The sequence below is a fragment of the Phacochoerus africanus genome, chromosome 3 (assembly GCF_016906955.1).
Source record: "Phacochoerus africanus isolate WHEZ1 chromosome 3, ROS_Pafr_v1, whole genome shotgun sequence".
In the NCBI taxonomy this organism is placed as follows: Eukaryota; Metazoa; Chordata; class Mammalia; order Artiodactyla; family Suidae; genus Phacochoerus; species Phacochoerus africanus.
In genome coordinates, this window is record NC_062546.1 from 41,079,776 (window position 1) to 41,104,294 (window position 24,519).

The window sequence follows — 24,519 nt, forward strand, 5'->3', positions numbered from 1 at the left end:
TGACTGCTTTTACATTTAGTGACAAAATTGAGTAGTTGTAACATAGACCAGATGGCTTGCAAATTTGAGAATATTTATTATCTGGCCTTTTACAGAAAAAAAGTTTGCCAATCCCTGGCCTAGATGATCCAGAAAAGCCCTTCCATCTTGGTAGTTACAAAAACATACATTTATTTATTCATTCACTAAATATTTGAGCACACACTACATTTCAGACATTAGGCCAGGCCCTGGAGAGTATAGCAGTGAATAAAAGAAAATCCATTTCCTCTTGGCACTTATATTTTATCAAGTCAGGCAGACAGTAAATAAATAGGTAAAACTTTACAGTCTGTTTTATAGTAATAAGAGCTACAGAGAAAAATGAAGTAGGAAAGGTGGATAGTAAGCGCAGGAGAGGACTTGCAGTTTTAAAGAGACATTTGAACAAAAATCCAACAGTGAGGAACAGAGCCATGTGGCCCATGGCAGGAAGAACATTCCAGAACAGCGTGTGCCAAGGAATTTGCAAAGTGTCTGGAGAGGTTGAGGAGTAGCAGGGTGGCCTGAGTGGAGTGAGCTTGAGGGAGAATGGTTGGGGATGAGCTCAAAGAGATGGCTTCGACCACCATGTCAGGACTTAGAAGTCCTTGTAAGATGGGAACCATGGAGAGTTTTGAGAAGAGTGTGGACTTAAAAAAAAAAAATTGCACAACCTGAAAGTTGAGAGTTAAGTTTTATTTGGGGGCAGAATTAGGACTTAAGCCTGGGAGACAGCATATCAGGTAGCCCTGAGAAAAACCTCTCTGAGGAGGCAAGGGGGCAGCTAGGACCTATAGGCAGGTAGTAGGAACAAAAGATTAAAGAAAATCAGATATCTCAAGTAAAGGAATTCAGTGCATTTCTATGGGAAGATGCAAAGGTCTAGGCTTACTGGAATCACTCCTTTGATATGCAGAATATTCTTTTTTTCCTTCCTGGAGTTCCCTCAGAGCTCACAGGCTCACTCTTGGGAGTGGCTGCACTCACAGATGACTGTGACATCTTTTTGTTTTGTTGACCTAACTGCAGCCAGGGAGGCAGTATTTCAGACAGCTCTGAGATACCACCTCAAAGAGGAAAGGGGAAATATCAGGATATATGTGATAAAGGTGAAAAGGGAGGTGCATGCAGCCATGCATACGTTTTACAAAGTTTGCTGCTAGTCTTGTGAAGGTTACTACTAGTCACGAGGAGTAGACATCACCATGAAGGGTTTTAGTGTTTTTCTAGACATGAGGAAATGCAAGAAGTGGACTAATAAAATCTTCTCCTAAAAATATCTAACTATCAGAAAACAGTGTTCTTCCAGTTTTCCCAGATCACAGAGTGCCTCACTCCTGGTCTCCACCCTGAGAGCTGCTCAGGGGGTGCTGCATGGTGGCAGCTTCAGTGGCTCATGTTTTAATCCACGTAGAGGTGATGGCAAGCGCCAGACTTCAGTCTGCAAGAGAAATAGCTTGACCTGACTTACGTGCAGCATGGTCATTCTGTCTACAGAGCTGACAGTAGACTGTGGAGGACAGAGTGGGACCTGGAGACCAGTCAGCTGCTGTCAGGCTATATTGAGCAAGAGACAGTAGTGGCTTAGATTAGAATGATGCTGGTGGAAGTGGTTGGATTCTGTTTTTATAGGTAGAGCTAACATGATTTGCTAATCAGCTGATATAGGGTGAGGGCTAAAGGGAGTAAAAAATGACTTGGTTTTTAGCCTAGGCAACTGAGGGACTAGAGTTTCTGTTTATTGATGTGGGAAAGCCTCCAGGAAGATGAAGTCTTGGGGAAAAGAACTGGGGTTTCAGATCTTTCTGAATGCGCACGTACACGTGTCAATTAGGCAATTGCATATTCAAGTCTTGAGTTTAGGGGAAGGCCTGGGCTCAAATAAATTTGAAAATCAAGAATGTGCAGATAACCTTTTAAAGTGATGGGCTATATGAGATCATCAGAGGAATGAATGCAGATAAAAGAAGATGTTGATTGGCTGTGGAGTATTCCAGAATTAAGATCAAGGAGATGAAGAGGAACCAGCAGTGAGACTGAGGAGGAGCAGCTGATGCTCTTCCTGGAAGAAGGTCTAGGAGTTTTTGAAGTTTCGGAAGTGAAGTCAAGTGTTTCAAGCAGCAAAGAGTGATCAGCAGATTGAATGCTGCTGAGAAATTGTCGGTAAGATGAGGACTGAAGAAATTTTCTTTGACTTTAGCACTCTGAGGAGGTTGGAGGTGACCTTGCAAAGGGGCTTTGGATGCAGTGATGGGGATAAAAATTCCAGTGTGAAGGGATGAGGAAAGAGAATGAGAGGAGAATATAGGAGGTGACACACAAAGCCTTCAAGGAATTTTTCCTTTTGTAAAAGGAGGAAAAGAATGAGGCAACAGCTGGAGAGGAAAGTGGATTTTGTTTTGTCTAGGTAGGAGACAAACAATGTGTTTGTTTTTCTGTAGAGGAGAAATTAAGAGAAAGTGATCTGGGGAATGAGGAGAGAGACCAGTGAATGCTGTGTGTTTCTGGGGAGGGGTGAAGGTTAGGGTGAATCACTGTTGGAAGGTCCTGGAGTGAGTGAGAAAGAACAGGCAGAGGTGATGACCTTGGGCAAATTGTCTCTGTAGTAACCGGAAGTCCCACAAGGTGTTGAGGGCACTTGCTGAGTTTCTCTCATTGCTTACATGTTTCAGGGAATTAGGAAGCAAGGGCAGCTGCAGAGTTAGGATGGAGGAGGAGATAATGGAAACTGGAGGAGAAATGAGAAAGTATAGGTCAATACTTGGGAAATGTCTGTATGTTGGTAGCTGGACAGCATTATGGGCCCTCACAGAGGTTAGTGGTCATGAACTTAGAGTGCTTAGCACAGTACTGCAATTTTTCAGCCAAATTTAGCTTACGGTTGCAGATACTGGATAGGATTTAAATTACGGCTGGAGTTTTGGCAGGGGAGTATCATTCTTATGCAAAAGAATAGGCCAAAATAGTTGACAGATTCTGCAAGGAATTAATTAAAATGAGAGACCATGGATGTTAGACTACTTAAGGACCAAAGTGAAGATCTGAGGGGGTGAGGGAAAGGTTGATAGATTGTCAAGAGTCTGGGTACTAGGGGGTGTGCACTGGAAAGCTAGGGGTAGTGGTGCATGAAATGAGTGTGAGTGAGAGTGTGATAAAGTGTGATAAGGGGAGGGTATGGCTGACATGAGTTGACAAGATTCTTATTATTTTATTATTATTATTTTTTGTCTTTTTGCCTTTTCTAGGGCCACACCAGCGGCATATGGAGGTTCCCAGGCTAGGGGTCCAATCGGAGCTGTAGCCACAGGCCTATGCCAGAGCCACAGCAACGCCAGATCCGAGCCGTGTCTGTGACCTACACCACAGCTCATGGCAACTCCAGATCCTTAACCTGCTGAGCAAGGCCAGGGATCGAACCCGCAACCTCATGGTTCCTAGTCGGATTCGTTAACCACTGAGCATGACAGGAACTCCGAGGACAAGATTCTTAGAAGAGAAAAAGCCAAGGAATTGAGAGGTCAGGGAATTGGAAGAATAACCTCCATACCAAGAGACCACTAGGAATTATGGCAGAAGGGATGGCAGGAAATGCTGATCCTGGAGCATCAATCTTTGAGGAGTGATGGGGAGTGACCTCTGGGGGCCAGTGGGTGAACTGCCACACAGAGGAGTCTGATGACAGGAAATTTAGATCCCTTTAAGTAAGGGTCTGTGGGCAGACCTGGGAGGAAGGAAGCCACTCTCCACTACAGGCACAACATGATAGTCTATTGTTTCCATGAAACTCATTTACATTAGCATCAATTTCAAACCTTGTATACCCCTAACAAGTGTAGAAGTGCCAGCTGTGTGTCTCAATTAAAAATAGAAAGAAAAACACAGTTCTCTGAACCCACAAGTGCTAGCTTGGTATATGTGGGCCTGTCAGCTTGCAAGCCCTCAAATCTGCTGTATTTTGCTGAGCTGCAGCATTAACTGACAGTGAAATGGAACAGCCACAGAGCTCAATCCAGAGCCCCACTGGATGGGTACAAAAGTGAGTGATTCTTCTTTTCTTTAGCCCAGAAACTGGTATATAAACTTAAGTATGACAATGAAAAATTTGACTTACTGGCACTGTGCCCTTTCCTTCTGGGTGCTCACCATCAAAACATTGTTCACTTTACCTGCCTGCATAGATCTTGCTCTGTTAAAAGTGGCTATCAAATATGGGTGCTGTTCTGAAATGTCTTGGATTGACCACTATCCAAGACCACTATTTCCAGCATTGGCCTTTTGGTTACATGCTGAATTAAGGTTTTGTGCTCACCACTGACCTGACATGGCTATCTTTAGTCGTCTCTCTTGGTGGAGATGCATAATTGAAAATGTAGGAGTGAAAACATCCCTCTGTCTTCTCTTCGAATTTAGAATTTTTTATGAGCCTCATGGCAGTGCTTCACTTGATTTCTGGATTTCTGTGACATTGGACAGTTTTGTGGGTGAAAGACCTTTTTTCTCTTTAGTAATTATGTCCTTCTGGGAGACAGTTCCAAAATAGACCTTGTTTATATGGAATTCCCCCAAATCCTTAGAGTGACATTTCAGTGTTTATCTTAGCTTATTAACATAAGCTTTATGAAATTATGAGCGTGTGTCTATTTGTGTCTCTGAATAAACTTGCTAGTCTGTAGCTGGAGTTCCTTGTATTCTTAAGAGTAATATTTTAGCTTTATCCCATATTATTACTGGCTGTTTATGAAGTTTTGGCAGTTTTATATATTTATCTATGTATATTTATACAGAAAATTACATAAAATACTTTTCTTCATTTAATTTTAGATTAATTAAACCTTTCAAGTAGATCTGCAATAGTTTTATGTTTTTTTCCTTACAAAGATTCTATTATATTAAAAAGTTGTTTTTGAACACAAAGCATTTTTTTTTTTTGTTGTTTACAGTTTCCTAAAGCCATCTTGGTATATATAAGCCATTATGTTTTTCAGATTTTTTCTCTCCAGATAATGGAGTTTCTCAATGTATATAACTCATAGAACTCCATTTTCAACTTTTGTCCTTTTTCTCATGTGTTAAGGACAAAAATATAAGTTTTCCACGTGGGTTACGTTACTCATTTTTTTCTACTAAGTACCTACTTTTGTTTTTGGCCCTTTTCTCATTACAAAGATTTTAAATTTTATTTTACTTTATTATTTTATTTCATTTTATTTTAAAATGTTTCCTTAGAGTTGCTTGGATTTAGTGACCTACTGCCATGCTTCTATAAATTAAAATAAAGGTCACTGACAAATTAATTTTGTCTCTCAGTGCCGTTGATATCATATGAATTTTAGTAGAGATACTTTTACAAATAAAATTGAGTTAAATTTTTTCATTACCTTTGCTTTCTTTCTAGCTGTTCGGTAATGAGAAGCTCTCCCTCTCCAAACAAACATTTTAAAAAATTAAAAAATTTATGACTCTCATTTTTGCCTATAGGCCAGTCTTTAAGACATTTATGGTTTACTTATGCAGTTTCTTTTTTTCATTTTATTTATTAGACATAGTAAAAGGTTACCCATAGCCTAAGGCTTCTAGGCATGTGTAGACTGTAAAAATCCACAATTAAATAGAACAGGGTAGCTAAAATTCTACACTGAAGGTGACAAAAAAGTTCAGGACTTTATTTAGTAAAGAATGACAAGCTGAAAACAAATTAGAGCTCTGTTGAATGGGGACGCGGGGGAGTTCCGGAGATGGGCAAGGCCATGGTAGACAGACAAAGGGAAGGAGTCAGAGCCTTGGACCAGGGGAGGAATTTCACAGGAAGCAGTTGACTGCAGTGCCCAGGGTTGACAGCTGGCTGTGGGGCACTGCTGTTGATCTTAGCGTGATGCCAATGAACATCCAGTGGACAAATAACCTGATAGAAATGAGAGTTCAAGGTCAGGGACCTCTTGCCCACGTTCCATTTTGGCACCTGGGCCTCCTGATGGGGGCTGAGATGCTCCCCTTGGTGGAGCTCCTGCCCTCCACTGCCTTGTGGTTTCTTGTTCCACCTGTCCTCTAAGCAACATCTGTGGCAACGCAGGCTTACGGGGCCCAGGGGAGGGGTGGCCACCCAGGGGGCACAGGGATCCTTCCACCCACTGAGGAACTCTCACCTGGGCTGTCACACAAGCATCCTCAGGAGCCTTCCCGGCTTTCCTCTTGTCACCACCCCCAAGCCTGTCCCTTCTCCACATAGCAGCCCTTACCACTTTCTTCTATAGCTTGAGGGTCCTCCCTTGTAAAGAGGATGAAATACAGATATGACCTCCTGGCCTCTTTGATGTGGTTCCTTCTGACCTCTCAACTTCATGCCTGGTTACGCTCCTCCCTTGTTCATTATGCTAGCCTCTTTGGTCTTCTTCTCCTTCTCCTCCTTCTCCTTTTCCTTCTCTTCCTCCTCCTTTTTTTCCCTCCTACATTCTCAGGTTCTTTCATCCTTCAGAACCTTGGCATGTGCTGTTTCCTCAGTCTTCAATGTTCCTCTTTCCAGTCTTGACCTGTTTCCTGTCTCATCATCTCTTATTTTTTATTATTTTATTTTATTATTATTATTCTTTTTCTTTTTAGGGTCACATCTGTGACATGTGGAGGTTCCCAGGCTAAGAGTCTAATTGGAGCCAGAGCTACCGGTCTGTGCCACAGCCACAGCAACACCAAATCCTAGCTGCATCTTCGACCTACGCCAGGTCCTTTAACCCACTGAGCAAGGCCAGGGATCGAACTCGCATTCTCATGGATACTAGCCAGGTTCATAACCCACCGAGCCACAATGGGAAGTCCTCTCATCATATTTTAGTTTAAATTAAAATGCCATCTGCTCAGGAAAGCCTGCCAACAGTTCTATCAGTCTCCATCTCAGCCCCTTCTTTGTTTCCTCTGTGGAAAGGTCACAACGTAATAACGTATATTTACTTTTTCTCCCATCTCCTGCATCAGACTGTGACCTCCTGTGAGCTTGGACTGAGTGTGTCTTGTTTACCAATATAATCCCGATACCCAGAATAAGGTAGAGTACATAATTCCTAGTTACACAGTAAATACTTAGAGACAAATGATGGAAAAGTAACAGTGATATCCACACACTCTTGCAGATGCTGGTCACCTTTTTGTTGTCCCCTCCTCCTTTTTTGGTATAGCCTTTTTTTAAATTATTATTTTTAAAAATGATTTTTATTTTTTCCATTATAGCTGGTTTACAGTGTCCTTTCAATTTTCTACTGTACAACAAGATGACCCAGTCACCATACATATATACATTCTTTTTCTCACGTTATCATGCTCCATCATAAGTGACTAGACAGAGTTCCCAGTGTTATACAGCAAGATCTCATTGCCTGTCCATTCCAAAGGCAATAGTTTGCATCTATTAACCCCAAATTCCCAGTCCAGGTATAGCCCTTTTTATTGTCCTTAATCCAGTTCCTGAGTTGACCCTCCCAATAGGGAGAGAATTCTTACTCAGCTCTCACCGTGGGAGCACAGTTCAAGCAGTGCTTGCTTGACTTTTTGAAACAACCACAAATATTGTTGGAGCTCTGCTAGAAAGTCATCAGCTTGAAGATCTTAGAGGTGACATCATATTCTTGATGACAGCATTGCTTGATGGCTGTCATCTCATCCTTCTCTTTTTCTGCATGATCCCCCAGATCTTTTTCTCCCTCTGCTGTTCCCATTTCAGCACATTGACAGTCCTGGACTCTGGTTCCTTGACATCCCCTCCACACCCCCATCTTTTCAGTTTAGTGAGTTTGATGTGTTTCTCTCATGTCGTTTCTCCCACTGCATAGTCCTAGACATTCTCTACACATTGTCCCTTAGATTTCCTGGTTATGCTTCCATCCTTTCTCTTTGCTCCTCTCACTAACCCTCAAATCCTTTATTTGACTGAACTGCCCTCCATGTCCAGACTCAGGAGGAGCATCCCTCCACATACTCATGACCAGGCAGCCATGCAGCTGTGTAGCCTAGGATACCTAGAAGATATTAAGTACCCACCATCTTCTGAATATTCTGTGTTCTTCTTTAAGACTTTGTCAAAGTTCAAATAGTGAAGAGCTGTGACTGCTCACTCTACTACTTGCTTGGTGTCATGATATTGTTCCAAGTTCAACCCATTGTTCAAAGGCAAATTTTCCCTCTTTCCTCTACCCTGAGGCCCTTCCCTAATAAAGTAAGTATCCCCTCTCAATTCCTAAACCATTTAACACAAGGTCCACTATTGGCCTTTTCATTCATTTATCTGAAGAGAATTTATTGGTCACCTATTACATGTCAGATACTCTTCTAGGTGGTGGGTGGTGAACAAGACATTCTAGTTGCCATCATATTCTAGTGGATACATGTACGTATTTATAGTATTTGTATAAGTATTGTATATTTGTGTCTATACATATAAAAATTTTATATATACATTGTGTCTAGCTTTTATCCAAGTAAATTGTATCTCGCCAATAGGGTTGCACTTTTTTTTCTTTTTCTTTCTTTTTTTTTTTTTTTAGTATTTTGTGTAACACACTGCTTGGGAGAACACTGGGTAAGAGGAGGTGTTTAATATGTTCAGTGACTTCACTGAAAATGGAGTATATAGAGAAGTACATTCAAGTGAGATAGAAAACCTCACATATTATCACATTGATACATTTTCTAATTGCAGTCTAGCCCTCTGTGTAAATGGCCTCCTGCATTAATGAGTGTCTTCTGTTATGGGTTCAAGATATAGTAGCTCAGTGTATATGGATGCATGACAACTTCATTTAGAGTTCACAGTGTAAACACCACAGTGTTTCTAGAATTATAAACTCAAGTACTAATAGATACTGATAATATGCATTTATAATTATCTAACCCTATATCCTCTCAATACAGTAACAAATGTAAAAATATTGAACCATCCAGAGACTTGATAGAAACTGTAATATCAGCAACCACCATTTGCTAAGGAAAAACACACTCCTGTGTATCTCCTGCTTTGTGCTTCACTTTTGACACTTCTGGTCACCAAATGTTTTGTCGGGGGGATAGTTCCCACACCAAGTTATTCTCTGATTTTCTGGACTCCATCCGGGTGTTCTACAGTTGAGCTCAGTTTTGATACTCTCTACCTGGAGATAGCATCAGATCTCGGAGGTTAAGGATTCAGTGCCACAGGATTGAATCCCTCCCAATCACAAGTCCAGGTTGTCATCTGTGTTTCTGACCCACAGCTGAAAACTCTGAGGCTCTCACCACCACCTCCTTGGGATCTCTTAATTTGGTAGAATGGATCATAGAACTCAGGGAAACAGTTTACTTACTAGGTTACTAGGTTTTGATGTATACAAAAAAGATACACTCAGGAAGAGCCAAATGGAGCAGGTGCAGAGGGCAAGGTATGTGGGAAAGGGCACAGAGCTGCCATGCCTTCTCTGGGCTTGCTGCTCTCCCACTACCTCTGTGTGTTCACCAACTGGAAGTGCTCCAAACACCATCCTTTTGGGTTTTTATGGAGGCTTTATTACATAGCAGGGATGATTAAATCATTCCCAATTGGTGATTAATTCAACCTCTAATGCTTTTCCCTGCCCTGAGGAGAAAGGTGTGGGACTGAAAGCTTCAATCCTCTAATTACCTGGTTGATTCCCCTGGCAACCAGCTCCCATCCTTAGGTTCCCCCAGGGCTTTTCAAGAGTCACCACATTAACTTAAACTCTGCTGTGGATGAAAGGGGCTTATTATGAATAACCAAAGACATTCATTTTACTTTTTCATTCTGAAACTATTTCAGGAACTGGGAATAAAACTAAAATTACAGGAGTTCCCGTCGTGGCGCAGTGGTTAACGAACCGACTAGGAACCATAACGTTGCGGGTTCGGTCCCTGCCCTTGCTCAGTGGGTTACGATCCAGCGTTGCTGTGAGCTGTGGTGTAGGTTGCAGACGCGGCTCGGATCCCATGTTGCTGTGGCTCTGGTGTAGGCTGGTGGCTACAGCTCCAATTAGACCCCTAGCCTGGGAATCTCCATATGCTGCGAGAGCGGCTGAAGAAATAGCAAAAAGACAAAAAAAAACCCCACTAAAATTACAAGAAAAGATACATCTATAGCTTTATATAGGAAATCACAAGGTTTTAGAAGTTGTGTACCAGGAATCCTGATCAAAGACAAAAATATATTTCTTATTATATTACAGTATCACAGCATTTTATCAGCCTTTCTAGACAGAGACTGTATGAAGCCATTTTGCCACAGTAAGATAGATTTATTTAAAAGCAAAGTTTACAAGAACACAGCAAATAGTTGCTACATTAAACTGACTCTAAGTGTGAATTAAAAGTGTGATGGAAAGTTTCAGGACTTCCCATCTTGGCTCAATGGTTAACGAATCTGACTAGGAACCATGATGTTGTGGGTTCGATCCCTGGCCTTGCTCAGTGGGTTATGGATCCGGCATTGTCATGAGCTGTGGTGTAGGTGGCAGACACGGCTCAGATCCCATGTTGATGTGGCTCTGGCATAGGCCAGCAGCTACAGATCAGATTTGACCCCTGACCTGGGAACCTCCATATGCTGTGGGTGTGGCCCTAGAAAAGGAAAAATAAATAAATAAATAAATAAAATAAAATAAAGAAAAAGAAAGTTTCAATGTCCTGTGCTTCAGTGAAGTCAGTGAGCAGGATCTGACCTTATAAAATAAAAGTGAGGAGTTCCCGTCATGGCGTGGCAGAAACAAATCCAACTAGGGACCATGAGTTTGTGGTTTTAATCCCTGGCCTCACTCAGTGGGTTAAGGATCTGGCATTGCCATGAGCTGTGGTGTAGTTTGCAGATGAAGCTCAGATCTGGCATTGCTGTGGCTGTGGGGTAGGCCAGTGGCTACAGCTTCGATTAGACCCCTAGTCTGGGAACCTCCATATTCCCTGGGTGCAGCCCTAAAAAGACAAAAAAAAAAAAAAAAACACAGAAAAGACTAAAATAAAATAAAAGTGAGCAAAGTTTGTTCACAGGGCAATGGCATACATGAGGAAAGAACTTTGAGAAGGAAAAACTTAAAAGTAGCAGCAACAGATGAATGTATAATGTTGTAAAGTTCTGTTGTCCTTTTATGGTCTTTGCGCAGTAATTGGTGGAAACAGTCCTTTGCACTCCTGGGTACTTGTTTGTGTTATTTGATCATATCTTTGTTTACCAAGTCAAGCAGAGATGCTTAGGAAACTATAAAACAGTAATGAAAGAAATTGAAGATGACACAAAACAGATGGAAAGATATACCATGTTCATGGATTGGAAAGAACTAATATTGTTAAAATGAACATATTGTCCAAGGCATTCTACAGATTCAATGCAATATCTATCAAAATACCAATGGTATTTTTCACAGAACAAGAACAAATAATTGCAAAATTTGTGTGGAAACACAAAACAGTCTTAAGAAAGCAGAACAGAGCTGGAGGTATCACATTCCCTGACTTCAGCTTATACTACAAAACTACAGCAATCAAAACAGTATGGTACTTGTACAAAAACATACACATAGATCAGTGAAACAGATTAGAGAACCCAAAAATAAACCCACACACCTATGGTTAATTAATCTACAACAAAGTAGGAAAAATATATAATGGAGAAAAGACAGTCTCTTCAATAGGTGGTGCTGGGAAAACTGGACAGCTACATGTAAAAGAATGAAATTAGAATGTTTTCTAACACCATATAAAAAACAAACTCAAAATGGATCAAAAACCTGAATCTAAGACCAGAAACTATAAAACTCCTAGAAGAAAATATAGGCAGAATACTCTTTGATATAAATCGCAGCAATATTTTTTTTTTTGGACCTGTCTCCTTAGGTAAAGGAAACAAAAGCAAAAATAAATGGGACCTAATTACACTTAAAAGCTTTTGTTTAGCAAAGGAAACTATTGACAGAACAAAAAGACAGCCTACTGAATGAAGGAAAGTATTTGCAAATGACATGACCAATAAAGAGTTAATATCCAAAAATATATAAATAGCTCATAGAACTCAATATCAAAAAACCAAACAACCCAATTAAAAAATGGGCAGAAATATGGACTAGACATTTCTTCCAAAGAAGACATACAGGTGATGATAAACAATGTTCAACATTGTTTATCATCAGAGAAATGCAAATCAAAACCACAATGAGATATCACCTCACACCTGCCAGAATCACTATCAGAAAAGATCACCAAGAACACATATTGGTGAGTATATAGAGAAAAAAGAACCAATGTACACTGTTGGTGGGAATGTAAATTGGTATAGCTACTGTGGAAAACAGTATGGAGGTCCCTCAAAAAACTAAAAGTAGAACTACCATATGATCCAGGAACACTGCTCCTGGGTGTATATCTGAAAATAAACAAACAAACAAAAAACAACCCACTAACTCAAAAAAGATAAATGCATCCCAATGGTCATAGCAGCATTGTTTACAGCAGCCAAGATATGGAAGCAACCTAAGTGTGCATTACTAGATGAATGGATAAAGACGTCACACACACACACATACACGCACACACAATGAAATACTACTCAGTCATAGAAAGAATGAAATTTTGCCATTTGTGACAATGTGGGAAGACTTAGAGGGTATTATGCTTACTAAAATAAGTTAGAAAGATATATACTGTATGATATCACTTATATGTGGACTCTAAAAAATAAAAAACAACCTGAATAACAACAACAACAACAACAGACTCACAGATATAGGGAACAAACTAGTGGTTACCAGTGGCCAGGGGGCAGCACAGCAATATAGGAGTAGGGGATTAAGAGGTATAAACTACTATGTATAAAATAAATAAGCTGCAAGGATATATTTTACAGCATAGGAAATATAGCCAATATTTTATAAGAAACTATGAATGGAGTATGGCCTTTAAAAATTGTGAATTACTATGTGACATACCTCGAACTTATGTAATATTGTAAAACAACTATACCTGCATAAAAAAAGATTTAAAAACACCAGCACAGTCCTCCTGAAGCAAAAGGCATTTCTCATGAGCATTAATGCTTTGGGTTATATCGTAAATACCATATGGTATTTCACAGAAACTAGAATTCCATGAGCAATAACTTTATCCACCTAGAAAAAGTTTTTTTCCATGTTTTAAACACTTTTGTATACTTATAATTGATTAGTGGACCTAAAATTTTGCCATTCCAGTGTGTTTTCATTTCACTTATAGAAAAGTTGCCATCTAACCTCAGGGGTATTTTTTGTTTGTTTGTTTTGATTTTGTCTTATTTTGATGAGCAGGCTGAGGATTACTGAGAATGATTTTTCTTGATTTGCGAATATTGTATGTGGTGGCTATAGCCTGTAGTAAATCTGGTAACATGGGTCAGAAGGATAGGAACTGACCATGGAGGAAAAAAATAATGACTTTTCAAAATGTTTACATTTCATGAGGCATTCTATAAAGATATTTACTTGATTCTTTTAAACTATATAGAGATGTGCTTGTAAATTTTATTTTAGGGCTACCATGGCATGTTTTCCTAGTGTAATATCCACATGGTCCTTCCATTTGGAGGTGTCAAGAACTAATAACATTTTTAGGCTTTCCTCAGAAAAATTTGCCAAGAAACTTTGACTCTAGGCAAAATCACAGTTAATTTTATTAAATTATGTTAATAGAAAAATTCCAATGAGTGTATGAGGCAAGAGTACTACGAAAGCCCATTTCTTAGGTCTTATGAAAAAAATCACATGAAAGTGACAAAGAATATTGTAAAAATAATGAATAATATGACAACAATGAAAAATGAGAAGTAAATAATGAATGTACAGAGTCCCAGTCAGGTAGAATATATTGTAAAGCTATAATAAAGCCAGTCAGTATCAATATACAAATAATTTCATCAGTGAAACAGGATAATCTAGGTATAGATGCATAGGTATATATGAGAATGCCATATGTAATAAAAAGCATTTCAAGTCAAGGCATAAGAGATGAATTTTACAAATTCATATTGGTCAATAAAGCAGGCTCTCCACTGCAGTCCTTACACCAAAATTAATTCCAGATAGAGTAAAGTTTTAAAAGTAAAAATAAATTATAAAAGCATCAGCAGATAACATGGACAACTTATTTTCATAATTTGAAGTTATATCAGGCAATTCAGCAAAACTCCCAACACAGAAGCCATAAAGGCAAATGACTGATAAATTTGACCACATAAGCATTAAAAACTTTCCTTTTACCAAAAAAGGTCATAGCCAAAAGCAAATGACAAACTGGGGAAAATATTTACAATACATATGACCAAGGAGTTTAGCAAATTAGTAAGAAAGAAATCCAAGAACCCAGTAGAGAAATGGATAAAGGAATTTTGCAGTTCAAGATTCCATTTGTTTCATATGACAGAAAACCAGCTATAGGGCACTGACAAAAGGAGGGCTTTCCTTTTCTCACATAAGTAGTACTATCAGATGCTTATATTCTATGGTTAAATCAAGAAGCAGAGGCTTTAATGGGATCCTTAATTTGGTTTCTTTCTCCTCATCATTGTGGCAGAATCTGTAAGTTTATTAAAAGACTGGATGTCTCTTTGATATGTTTAGGTTCTTATTATAATTTAGAATTTTCTCTTCTGACTTTTCCTATATTTTAAATTTTGATAGGGGAGGATTTCAAAAAGGCCACCAGCCAATCCAGTCCAACTCAACTCAACCCAACTCAACTCAGTTCAACGCAATTCACCTCAACCCAGCTCTCCTCTTTAAGGAGTTTAGCAATTAGAGTCTTTAAAACTATGCTTATTACCAGAAAATTTCATGTAACGATGACGCTCTTGATCTGTGGTTGAGGTGGGTTTTTGTGGAGCAGGTGTGTCCTCAAGGTTGATAGTGAGAGGATCCTGAACAGTGGCTTAGTGCCTCACCCTCACTTCCTCCTAGTGTTTTTGTAGGCCCATCCTTTACCTTCCTGTGCCTTGGCTTCTTCCTTTCGTTCCTTTGGTTTCTCATCTGTCGAATGAAATAATAATCATTCCTTTGGAATTTTTGTGGGACCAGGAAGTAAAAGGATGCAGTTCAGTTAATGTACATCTTGTAAGATGATAACAGCTGTCATGTGGACTTCTTGAGGGTAGGATACAGTGGCCCTTCATTAACAGAGCTATCACCTCTGAACTTCGTGACTGGCTCCTCTCATTATGTTGCGTGGTCTTCAGGTTTTTCCACTAATCTTCACATGCATGAAAGATATGTCAACTAACTTAAATGCATCTTTAGAGGAAAAGTCCTTGGTCTTTCAGGAAGTATTAACTCTTATCCCGCTTTTGTGTCTAAAGAATATTTATAATCTCTCTTGTTCTTTTGGAATTAGAGGTATGCATTTTTAGTAGGGAACATTCATTATTCCCCAGTCTTTCATTTTCTTGCTCACTTGACCTCTAAACCATCTCTCTCTCTCTGTTAGTATTATTTCTTTTTCCTAATATATGTGTAATTCCTTGAAGAGAAAATGACATTTAAGTGATTTATCATTTATACATTAAAAAAAAGAAAGTGCACATAATTGTATTTGAGACAGAGGTTCTTTGCTAAGTGTGATGGGAAAGTAGAATGCTGGCAGCTGCCTTATGGCTGCAGAATTACCCTCTTGATAAGTTCTCACATGTTGAAGAGGAAGTGTTATATCAGGTTTTGCAAAAGGAGCGCTGATATTTTGGCTTGCTGGCCTCAGGTAATGGCTGATATGGGTAGACATGAATCTTCGAAGCTGAAAATACTTCTGCCTGTTAGAATTGGTGAAGACATCAGAGATTACTAGTCTAGTCTTCTAATTTTTCAGATGCGGGAAGAAAGCAAGATTCAGAGAGATAAAGTGGCTTGTCCAAGTTCAAGTAGACAGCGCCAGTTTCCTTGTTGTCTGGTAGCCCCATCTATCCATTTGTGTTCTGTGGGCATCTGTGGATTTGTCTGTCCATCCATGGCCACACTCCAACTGGACTTTTGGACAAAGTTGATTGCTCTAGGTTCAACCCCTAACCAAAGTCAGGCCAGTCAGATTTCCCTATCTTTCTAAGTTTGATGGATAGCCTCTGAGAATGATAAAGCTGATAAAGAGAGGAAGTCCCTCTGGTGGTGAAAGTCAAACAGCCCTGGAGCTATCCATAAGTGGCCATTACCATCCATACTGAAGAAGCTATTTCCAGCTGTTCCTGAAATACATCGCATCCCTACCCTGCCAGAGGTTTGGGTTTTTTTCTCTTAGATTTTTATGTGCCAGTGAATCCTCCTTTTTACTTAAAATAATTCTAATTGGAATTCTGGTACCTGTGATCAAAAGCATATGGATTACTATTCCTCTTATTTAGTTCTCAACTTTAATACTTACAGGGATTCTCTTTTCAAATTTCTTCAAATTCTTCATTAAAGATTGGTACAAATAAAATAAGTAGGTATCTCATTTATTTACAGTCTGGATTTACAATCTTAATGAATATCCAGATTTTATACATTTGATCACAGTGAATATGTTTCTTACCATCTATAATTATAATTTCATTCCATAGTATAGATTTGGGTATTTGAAGAATCAATTTGAGATATATTAGTAGAGTGAATGAAGCTTAGTTTTTATTATTAGTTTCTTTACTCATCTTCTTTATTTACTTTGTGCAGCTACTGGCACATGCAACTTTGGATTGTCTTAATTAATTTTTGCCCCTCAATTCCCTATTGATTATAGGAAGGACTTATCACAGTGCCCACCATGTCACTCTATGTCAATTTTTCTTTTCTTTTTTTTTTTTGTCTTTTTGCCTTTTCTAGGGCCACACCAGCGGCATATGGAGGTTCCCAGGCTAGGGGTCCAATTGGAGCTGTAGCCACAGGCCTACGCCAGAGCCACAGCAACACAGGATCGGAGCCGCGTCTGCAACCTACACCACAGCTCACGGTAGTGCTGGATCTTTAACCCACTGAGCAAGGGCAGGGATCGAACCCGCAACCTCATGGTTCCTAATTGGATTCATTAACCACTGAGCCACGATGGGAACTTCTGTCAATTTTTCTTACTGGGAAGAGCAAGGAAGTGTTTCCTTTTATACAGACACTTTTAACATTTTAACTCAGGAAATTGATACCCTATCACCACCACCATCATCCAATCACTGAATGTCAGTTGAGCGCTTATTCCAGTTGTAGAAAGTTGACTAGGTAGGTACAGTACTAGATCTTATTCAATACGATAATCTCTGAGAACCAGTGAAATGCTGAAGTGTGTTCCTATCCTTGAGATTGCTACCACCAAATGTTTAAGTAGCACCTCAGAGGTCACAGAGTTCATCTATAGAAATTGAACCCTCACAACAACCCAGAAAGATGTCCTTTAATTTTTTAAAATTAGTTAAATTTATGATTTGTAATTGAAGAACTGAGGCATATGCTTTTTTGCCCCCCCCCCCTTTTTTTTTTTGGCTTTTTAGGGCTGCCCCTATGGCATATGGAGATTTCCAGGCTAGGGGTCAAATCAGAGCTGTAGCCTCCAGTCTACACCACAGCCACAGCAATGCAGGATCTGAGCCACGTCTACGACCTACACCATAGCTCATGGCAATATCAGATCCTTAACCCACTGAGCAAGGCCAGGAATCGAACCCGCATCCTTACGGATACTAGTCAGGTTTGTTAATCACTGAGCCACTATGGAAACTCCTGAAATATATGCTTTTTAAAAAAATGTCTTGCTTAAGACCACATAGTTACTACCTTGAGAGTCAAAACAGGGTCTTCTACCTGAGTCAGTGTTGTTTTTTTAAAACACCACAGTGATAAAATGAAATATGAGTACGTCCTATGAACAATTTGAAATGTTCAAATATAGTAGTCTAATCATAATTTCATCATATTGCTGAATGAATACATATCAATGGTGAGGAGTCCTGATTTAAGCTTCCATGATACCCAGGGGCCGAACCTTTCAGAGCACTCATGTGCTGCCTTGCATGAGTCCTTAATACTGTATACTGCACTGCAGTGGTGTAGGCAGGAGTGTGCGTGTGTGTGTGTGTGTGTGTGTGTGTGGTGTGTGTGTATGAAGGTTGGGGATTGGGAGTTCCCGTCATGGCTCAGTGGTTAATGAATCCAACTAGGAACCATGAGGTTGCGGGTTCGATCCCTGGCCTTGCTCAGTGGGTTAAGGATCCGGTGTTGCCGTGAGCTGTGGTGTGGGTTGCAGACACGGCTCGGATCCCGCATTGCTATGGCTTTGGCATAGGCTGGCAGCTACAGCTCCGATTTGACCCCTAGCCTGGGAACCTCCATATGCCATGGGAGCGGCCCCAGGAAAGGCAAAAAGACAAAAAAAAAAAAAAAAAGATGGTTGGGGGTAGGGAAGGCAGTGAATAAGTGGAAGTACTTTGTTAGTCACTAAGAGGGCTTCAAAGATGAATCAGATACTCTTACCCCAAAGAGCTTGGGTCAGTATAAAAAAGGCATTGGGGCTAAAGAACAGACTTAAGTTCATGGAAGGAAATAGAGCTGGGAAGGACAGTGGCTGTGAATTCCCTGTATCCTTTCCACCTTCTCTAAGAGGTCAAGGAGTAAAAACTTGACTCTAGTTCCGAAGTTGAAATTTGTGTTGTTTTTCTTTGCAAAGCAGTGGGTGTGTACAGTTTAAAAAGACAAACAATACCCCCAGGCATATAATAAAAATGACTGGTTCCCTGTCCCAACCCCACTCAGTTTCCTCTCCCCAGAGGCTACTACTATTAACTCTCTGTAATTCAATATAACTACTGCTTCTTGATTTTTTAATTTTTTAGGTATTATTTGGATATCAAATTTAGGTATTATCATCTTCACACCAGGGAAGTCAAGGATTTAGGCCTTTATACTTCCAATCTCGAGCCTATACACACCCACAGCGGCCTTTTCCCTTCTCAGTGTATTATTTTCCTATTTTTCAGTTCATCAGTATCACGAGTTTATATTTTTTACTTTAGTTGTTTTTTTGTTTTTGTTTTTGTTTTTTTTTCTTTTTAGGGCCAAACCTGAAGCATATGGAGGTTCCCAGGCCAGGGGTTGAATTAGAGCTACAGCTGCCAGCCCACGCCTTAGCCACAGTAATGCAGGATCCCAGCCACATCTGTGACCTACATCATGGCTCATAGCAATGCTGGTTCCTCAACCCACTGAGTGAGGCCAGGGATCGAACCTGTAACCTTATGGTTCCTAGTCAGATTCGTTTCCACTGCCCCACAAGGAGAATTCCTACTTTAGTTATTGGCAGCCGAGCCACATAGTATACTGTGATTCTATTTCCTTTCTGGTAGAAATTTTTATTTCTTCTGTCATAATATTTTGCTTGCTGTTTTTTGCGGGGTTTTTTTTGTTTGTTTTTGTTTGTTTTGTAATTATTCTTTTATCCTTAGTCTTCCATCAAAATCTCAAATGTTTCCTCTCAATAATTTCAAATTCAGCACATATCCTCTAAATTTATTTTTTTCTCCCTTTTGGAGAAACTTTTCCAGCTTCCTCTGGCTCTCTGCTGTTTTGGAATGTTGGCTCTCTAAGCCTTGCTCCTTCATTTTGCCAAGGCACGTTTATCCTATAGCTTTCTGAGAAAGAGCACCCAGGAGGTAAATTCTTTGAGACATCGTAGAGCTTTATTCTCCTTTTACATTTGATTTATATTTTAGCCAAGGATAGAATTCTAGGTTAGAAATAATTTTCTCTCCACCTTTTGAAGACAGTACCTCCTAGTCTTCTAGTTTCCAGTGTTGCCACTGAGAAATCTGATGTCATTACGATCCCCTCACCTGCCCTTTGATCTTCTTCCTCCATTTAGAAATTTTTAGACCTTTCTCTCTTTTCTCAATACTTTCATATTTCATAGTGATATGTCTTCATGGTACTCTTTTTTTTTTTTTTTTCCTCCATGAGTTATGCTGGTAGGTAGGTTGATGAACTTTTCAGTCTGAACACTCATCCTTTAATTCTTGGAATTTTAAAAAATTATTTCTTTGAAATTTCCTCCATTTCATCTCTCCACCCCCCTTTGAAACTCCTCTTATTCAGATATTGGCTATTTTGACCTATTCTTGTGGTTTTTAAACTTTTTCTCTGTATCTTTTTACTTTTTAATTTTTTTTTTTTTTTCCTCTGCTCAAAGCATTTGCCTGAGTTTTCCCTCTGTTACCCTTTTGCTTGTTTGGCCTAAATAAAACGACTTATTTGTTGCCTTTTGCTTGTAGAGGCCCAACTTAAACAACTAGTGATCCTAGGTTGTCTGCACACTGTATGTACCAAGAAGCTGAACTGAAAACCTTTTGTGTATGACAACTCATGTCACACTTGTCCCTACAAGGCAAGGACAGCCTGTGTTTTTGGTCTCTCAAGTAGGCATTTACTCTTGAGCTGGTTAGAATCAAGACTGGAAAAACTCTTGAGACTGGAAAGGAATTATCCAGTCTCCTTCTTGGAGGATATCAGCCCAACTTTTTGTATCCCAGGAGCCTATGAGTGAAGGGAATGGGTTATTTCACTGTTTAACAGAAAGACTCCCCTTCAGCTCCTGTTCTCAGTGCGGTGCTTCCCCCTCCTGCCCTGGGCTGGGCCTAGTGACCCCAAGTCTCAAGTCCCTCTGAGAGGCTCAATTTCTCTAGAGAGTAGATATCCTGGTTTCTCCAGGGTTAGGGAGATAGGAATTCCTCCCTAGATAGGCATCTGGGGCTTGAGACCAGGTGTTGGCGAACTTTTCCCGTCAAGGGCCAGGATTTTAGACCTTGTGGTCTCTATCACATATTCTTCTTCTCTTCCTCTTCCTTCTCTTTCTCTCTCTCTTTAAAAAAATATATATCTTAAAATGTAAAATAAACATTCTTACCTTGCAGACATAGTGAAAACAGGCTGCCTACCAGGTAGGTCATGGTCTGGAGGATCCTTGTGGACACTCTCAAACAACCATCTTTATTTCAGACCCACCCTGCACCCCTGCCTTGAGAAGAACTTGAAGCCTCCAGTTTCTGGTCCTTTTTTGGGTTTTATGACAGAACTTGGTGGCTTCTTATGGGTGCCCCCCGACTCCAACCAGCCTCCCCCCTCCCTCACTGGGAAGCTTAGGTTTCAGTTTTTACAGGTCTGCTGGGTGAGCAATTACTTATCCATCTTCTTTCCATGTTCTAAAAGGTCAGTCTTATTCTTGTCTCTCCCTCTGTGTGTCCTTGCTGGGCCATGCCTCCCCCACCCCCGCCCCCTTCGTTTTCTCTGAGTTAACTGGGATTTGAGAAAGGATTGGAGATAAATGCCTGAGTTTAATCTACTAAGTTTAACCAGAAGCTCCCCCCAAATCCAATTTGGTTGGTTTTTATTTTTATTACTTTCTTTGATAGTGCTTGGGTTAATTTTGCATTTGTTCTCCACGTGCTCCCTTGCCATGCCAGATGTTCGAAGAAGATGTCCTTGGGGAGGGAGAAGGAGGAGTTTTAAAATGTCGCATTCCTGAAACACTCACAATGGTTCAGTGTGTGAGATCTCTACAAGGCATGGTCGTTTCCAACCACCAGACTCTCATAATAGAAATACAGTTTCACCCTTATTTGTGTAAACCATCAGGAGCATTTTTAAATGTTTGTAATAAAGTTTGTGGCTTATTGTTTAAAATTGAATTTGAGGTAGTAAATCAAAGCTTTTGGTGGCATGCCCCTGACAGCAGCGAGAGCCTGGAAAGTGATCTCTAAGAGCTGATCAAAGGGAGTTGCTGAGCATTTTTTTTTTCCTGTATTTGTGTTTTGCTCCTTTAATCTGGTAGTGTTTTCAATTCCATCCTGAATACAGTAACACACACGCACCCCCACTCAAGCCCTCTTGGCGGCATCTGGCACTGCCTTTGCCAAATGGCCCCCATTCGGGCATAAGCCTGCCTTTGCTGTCCAGCCGCACAAGGTACGAACAACGGCACATGTCAGAAAATGGGCATCTTTCTTTTTTAATGATTTTTATTTTTTTCCATTATACCTGGTTTACAGTGTTCTTTCAATTTTCTACTGTACAGCATGGTGACCCAGTTACACGTACATGTATACATTCTTTTTTCTCACATTTTCAGGCTCCATCATAAGTGACTAGACATAGTTCCCAGTGCTACACAGCAGGATCTCATTGCTAATACATTCTGAAGGCAGCAGTCTGCATCCATTAACCCCAAGCTCCCAATCCATCCCACTCCCTCCCCTTCCCCCTTGGCAACCACAAGTCTATTTTCCAAGTCCATGATTTTCTTTTCTGTACAAAGGTTCATTTGTGCCATATATTAGACTCCAGATATAGGTGATATCACATGGTATTTGTCTTTCTCTTTCTGACTTACCTCACTCAGTATGAGAGTCTCTAGTTCTATCCACGTTGCTGCAAATGGCATTATTTGTTGTTTTTTATGACTGAGTAGTATTCCATTGTGTATATATACCACATCTTCCTAATCAAATCATCTGTCGATGGACATGTGGGTTGTTTCCATGTCTTGACTATTGTGAATAGTGCTGCAGTGAACATGCGGGTGCATGTGTCTTTTTTAAGGAAAGTTTTGTCTGGATATATGCCCAAGAGTGGGATTGCTGGGTCATATGGAAGTTCTATGTATAGTTTTCTAGGGTACCTCCATACTGTTTTCCATAGTGGTTGTACGAGCTTCCATTCCCACCAACAGTGCAGGAGGGTTCCCTTTTCTCCACACCCCCTCTAGCACTTGTTATTTGTGGATTTATTAATGATGGCCATTCTGACAGGTGTGAGGTGGTATCTCGTGGTAGTTTTGATTTGCATTTCTCTAATAATCAGGGATTGTTGAGCATTTTTTTCATGTGCTTGTTGGCCATCTGTACATCTTCCATGGAGAAATGTCTATTCAGGTCTTTTGCCCATTTTTCAGTTGGGTTGTTGGCTTTTTTTGCTGTTGAGTTCTATAACATGTTTGCATATTTTAGAGATTAACCCGTTGTCAGTTGCATCACTTGAAACTATTTTCTCCCATTCTGTAAGTTGTCTTTTTGTTTTCTTTTTGGTTTCCTTTGCTGTGCAAAAACTTGTCAGTTTAATTAGGTTCCATTGGTTTATTTTTGCTTTTATTTCTTTTCTTTTTTTTTTTTTTGTCTTCTTGTTGTTGTTGCTATTTCTTGGGCCGCTCCTGGGGCACATGGAGGTTCCCAGGCCAGGGGTCGAATCGGAGCTGTAGCCACCGGCCTACGCCAGAGCCACAGCAACGCGGGATCCGAGCCGCGTCTGCAACCTACACCACAGCTCATGGCAACGCCGGATCCCCAACCCACCGAGCAAGGGCAGGGACCGAACCCGCAACCTCATGGTTCCTAGTCGGATTCGTTAACCACTGCGCCACGACGGGAACTCCTGCTTTTATTTCTATTACTTTGGGAGACTCACCTGAGAAAACATTTTGTAAGGTTGATGTCAGAGAATGTTTTACCTATGTTCTCTTTTAGGACTTTGATGGTGTCTTGTCTTACCTTTAAGTCTTTCAGCCATTTTGAGTTTATTTTGGTGCATAGTGTGAGGGTGTGTTCTAGTTTCACTGATTTGCATGCAGCTGTCCAGGTTTCCCAGCAATGCTTGCTGAAAAGACTGTCTTTTTCCCATTTTATGTTCTTGCCTCCTTTGTCAAAGATTAATTGACCATAGGTGTCTGGGTTTACTTATGGGTTCTCTATTCTGTTCCATTGATCTGTATGTCTATTTTGGTACCAGTACCACACTGTCTTAATGACTGTGGCTTTGTAATATTGCCTGAAGTCTGGGAGAGTTATGCCTCCTGCTTGGTTTTTGTTCTTCAGAATTGCTTTGGCAATTCTGGGTCTTTGGTGGTTCCATATAAATTTTTGGATTGTTTGTTCTAGTTCTGTGAAAAATGTCATGGATCATTTGATGGGAATTGCATTAAATCTATAGATTGATTTGGGTAGTATGGCCAGAAAATGGGCATCTTTCAAGATCTTACCCATACCAATTGGAAAATTGAAAATGAAAAAAAGCAAAATTAACTGAGAATGACCACCAGTCATGTCTGCCTAGGTTCACCTTTCCTGGCCAGCGAAGATGGTGTGCTTGGGGGAGTGATTGTTCTCCGATCCTGCAGGTGTTCTGCCGAGCCTAACTCCCCGCAAAATAAGCAGACACTTCTAGGTAAGTTTTACATATACATCATGTGTGTGTCTTTCTCTTTCACTTTTTCAAGAGATGGAAAGACTAATATCCTTAAGTTGATGATTTTAGCCTGTGGGTGGGTGAAAATGCTCTGTTGGTACGTAAACATCTCCATCCTGCTGATCTTTTTGCACAGGTAAACATCTGTATACAAGGTAAATATTCTTTTTTTTTTGTCTTTTTGCCGTTCTCTTGGGCCGCTCCCATGGCATGTGGAGGTTCCCAGGCTAGGGGTTGAATCGGAGCAGTAACCACCAGCCTACACCAGAGCCACAGCAAGGTGGGATCCGAG

The 24,519-nt window shown here is 40.2% G+C and overlaps 1 protein-coding gene across 6 annotated transcripts in view; it reads left to right on the top strand.

Annotated features, from left to right (window-relative positions):
• Window positions 1-24,519, top strand: part of TASP1 (taspase 1) — a 252,935-nt gene that overhangs the window by 164,304 nt on the left and 64,112 nt on the right. For 4 of the 6 annotated variants that reach the window (XR_007133922.1, XM_047771667.1, XM_047771666.1 and 1 more), the window contains one exon: window positions 24,096-24,206. The exons of the other annotated variants lie outside the window; for them this stretch is intronic. Coding sequence is in view for 3 of the 4 variants with exons in the window: in XM_047771667.1 (XP_047627623.1) it covers window positions 24,096-24,206 (111 nt within the window). In the remaining variant the exon portion in view is untranslated. The remainder of the gene's footprint in view (window positions 1-24,095; window positions 24,207-24,519) is intronic. 6 annotated transcript variants of the gene reach the window in all.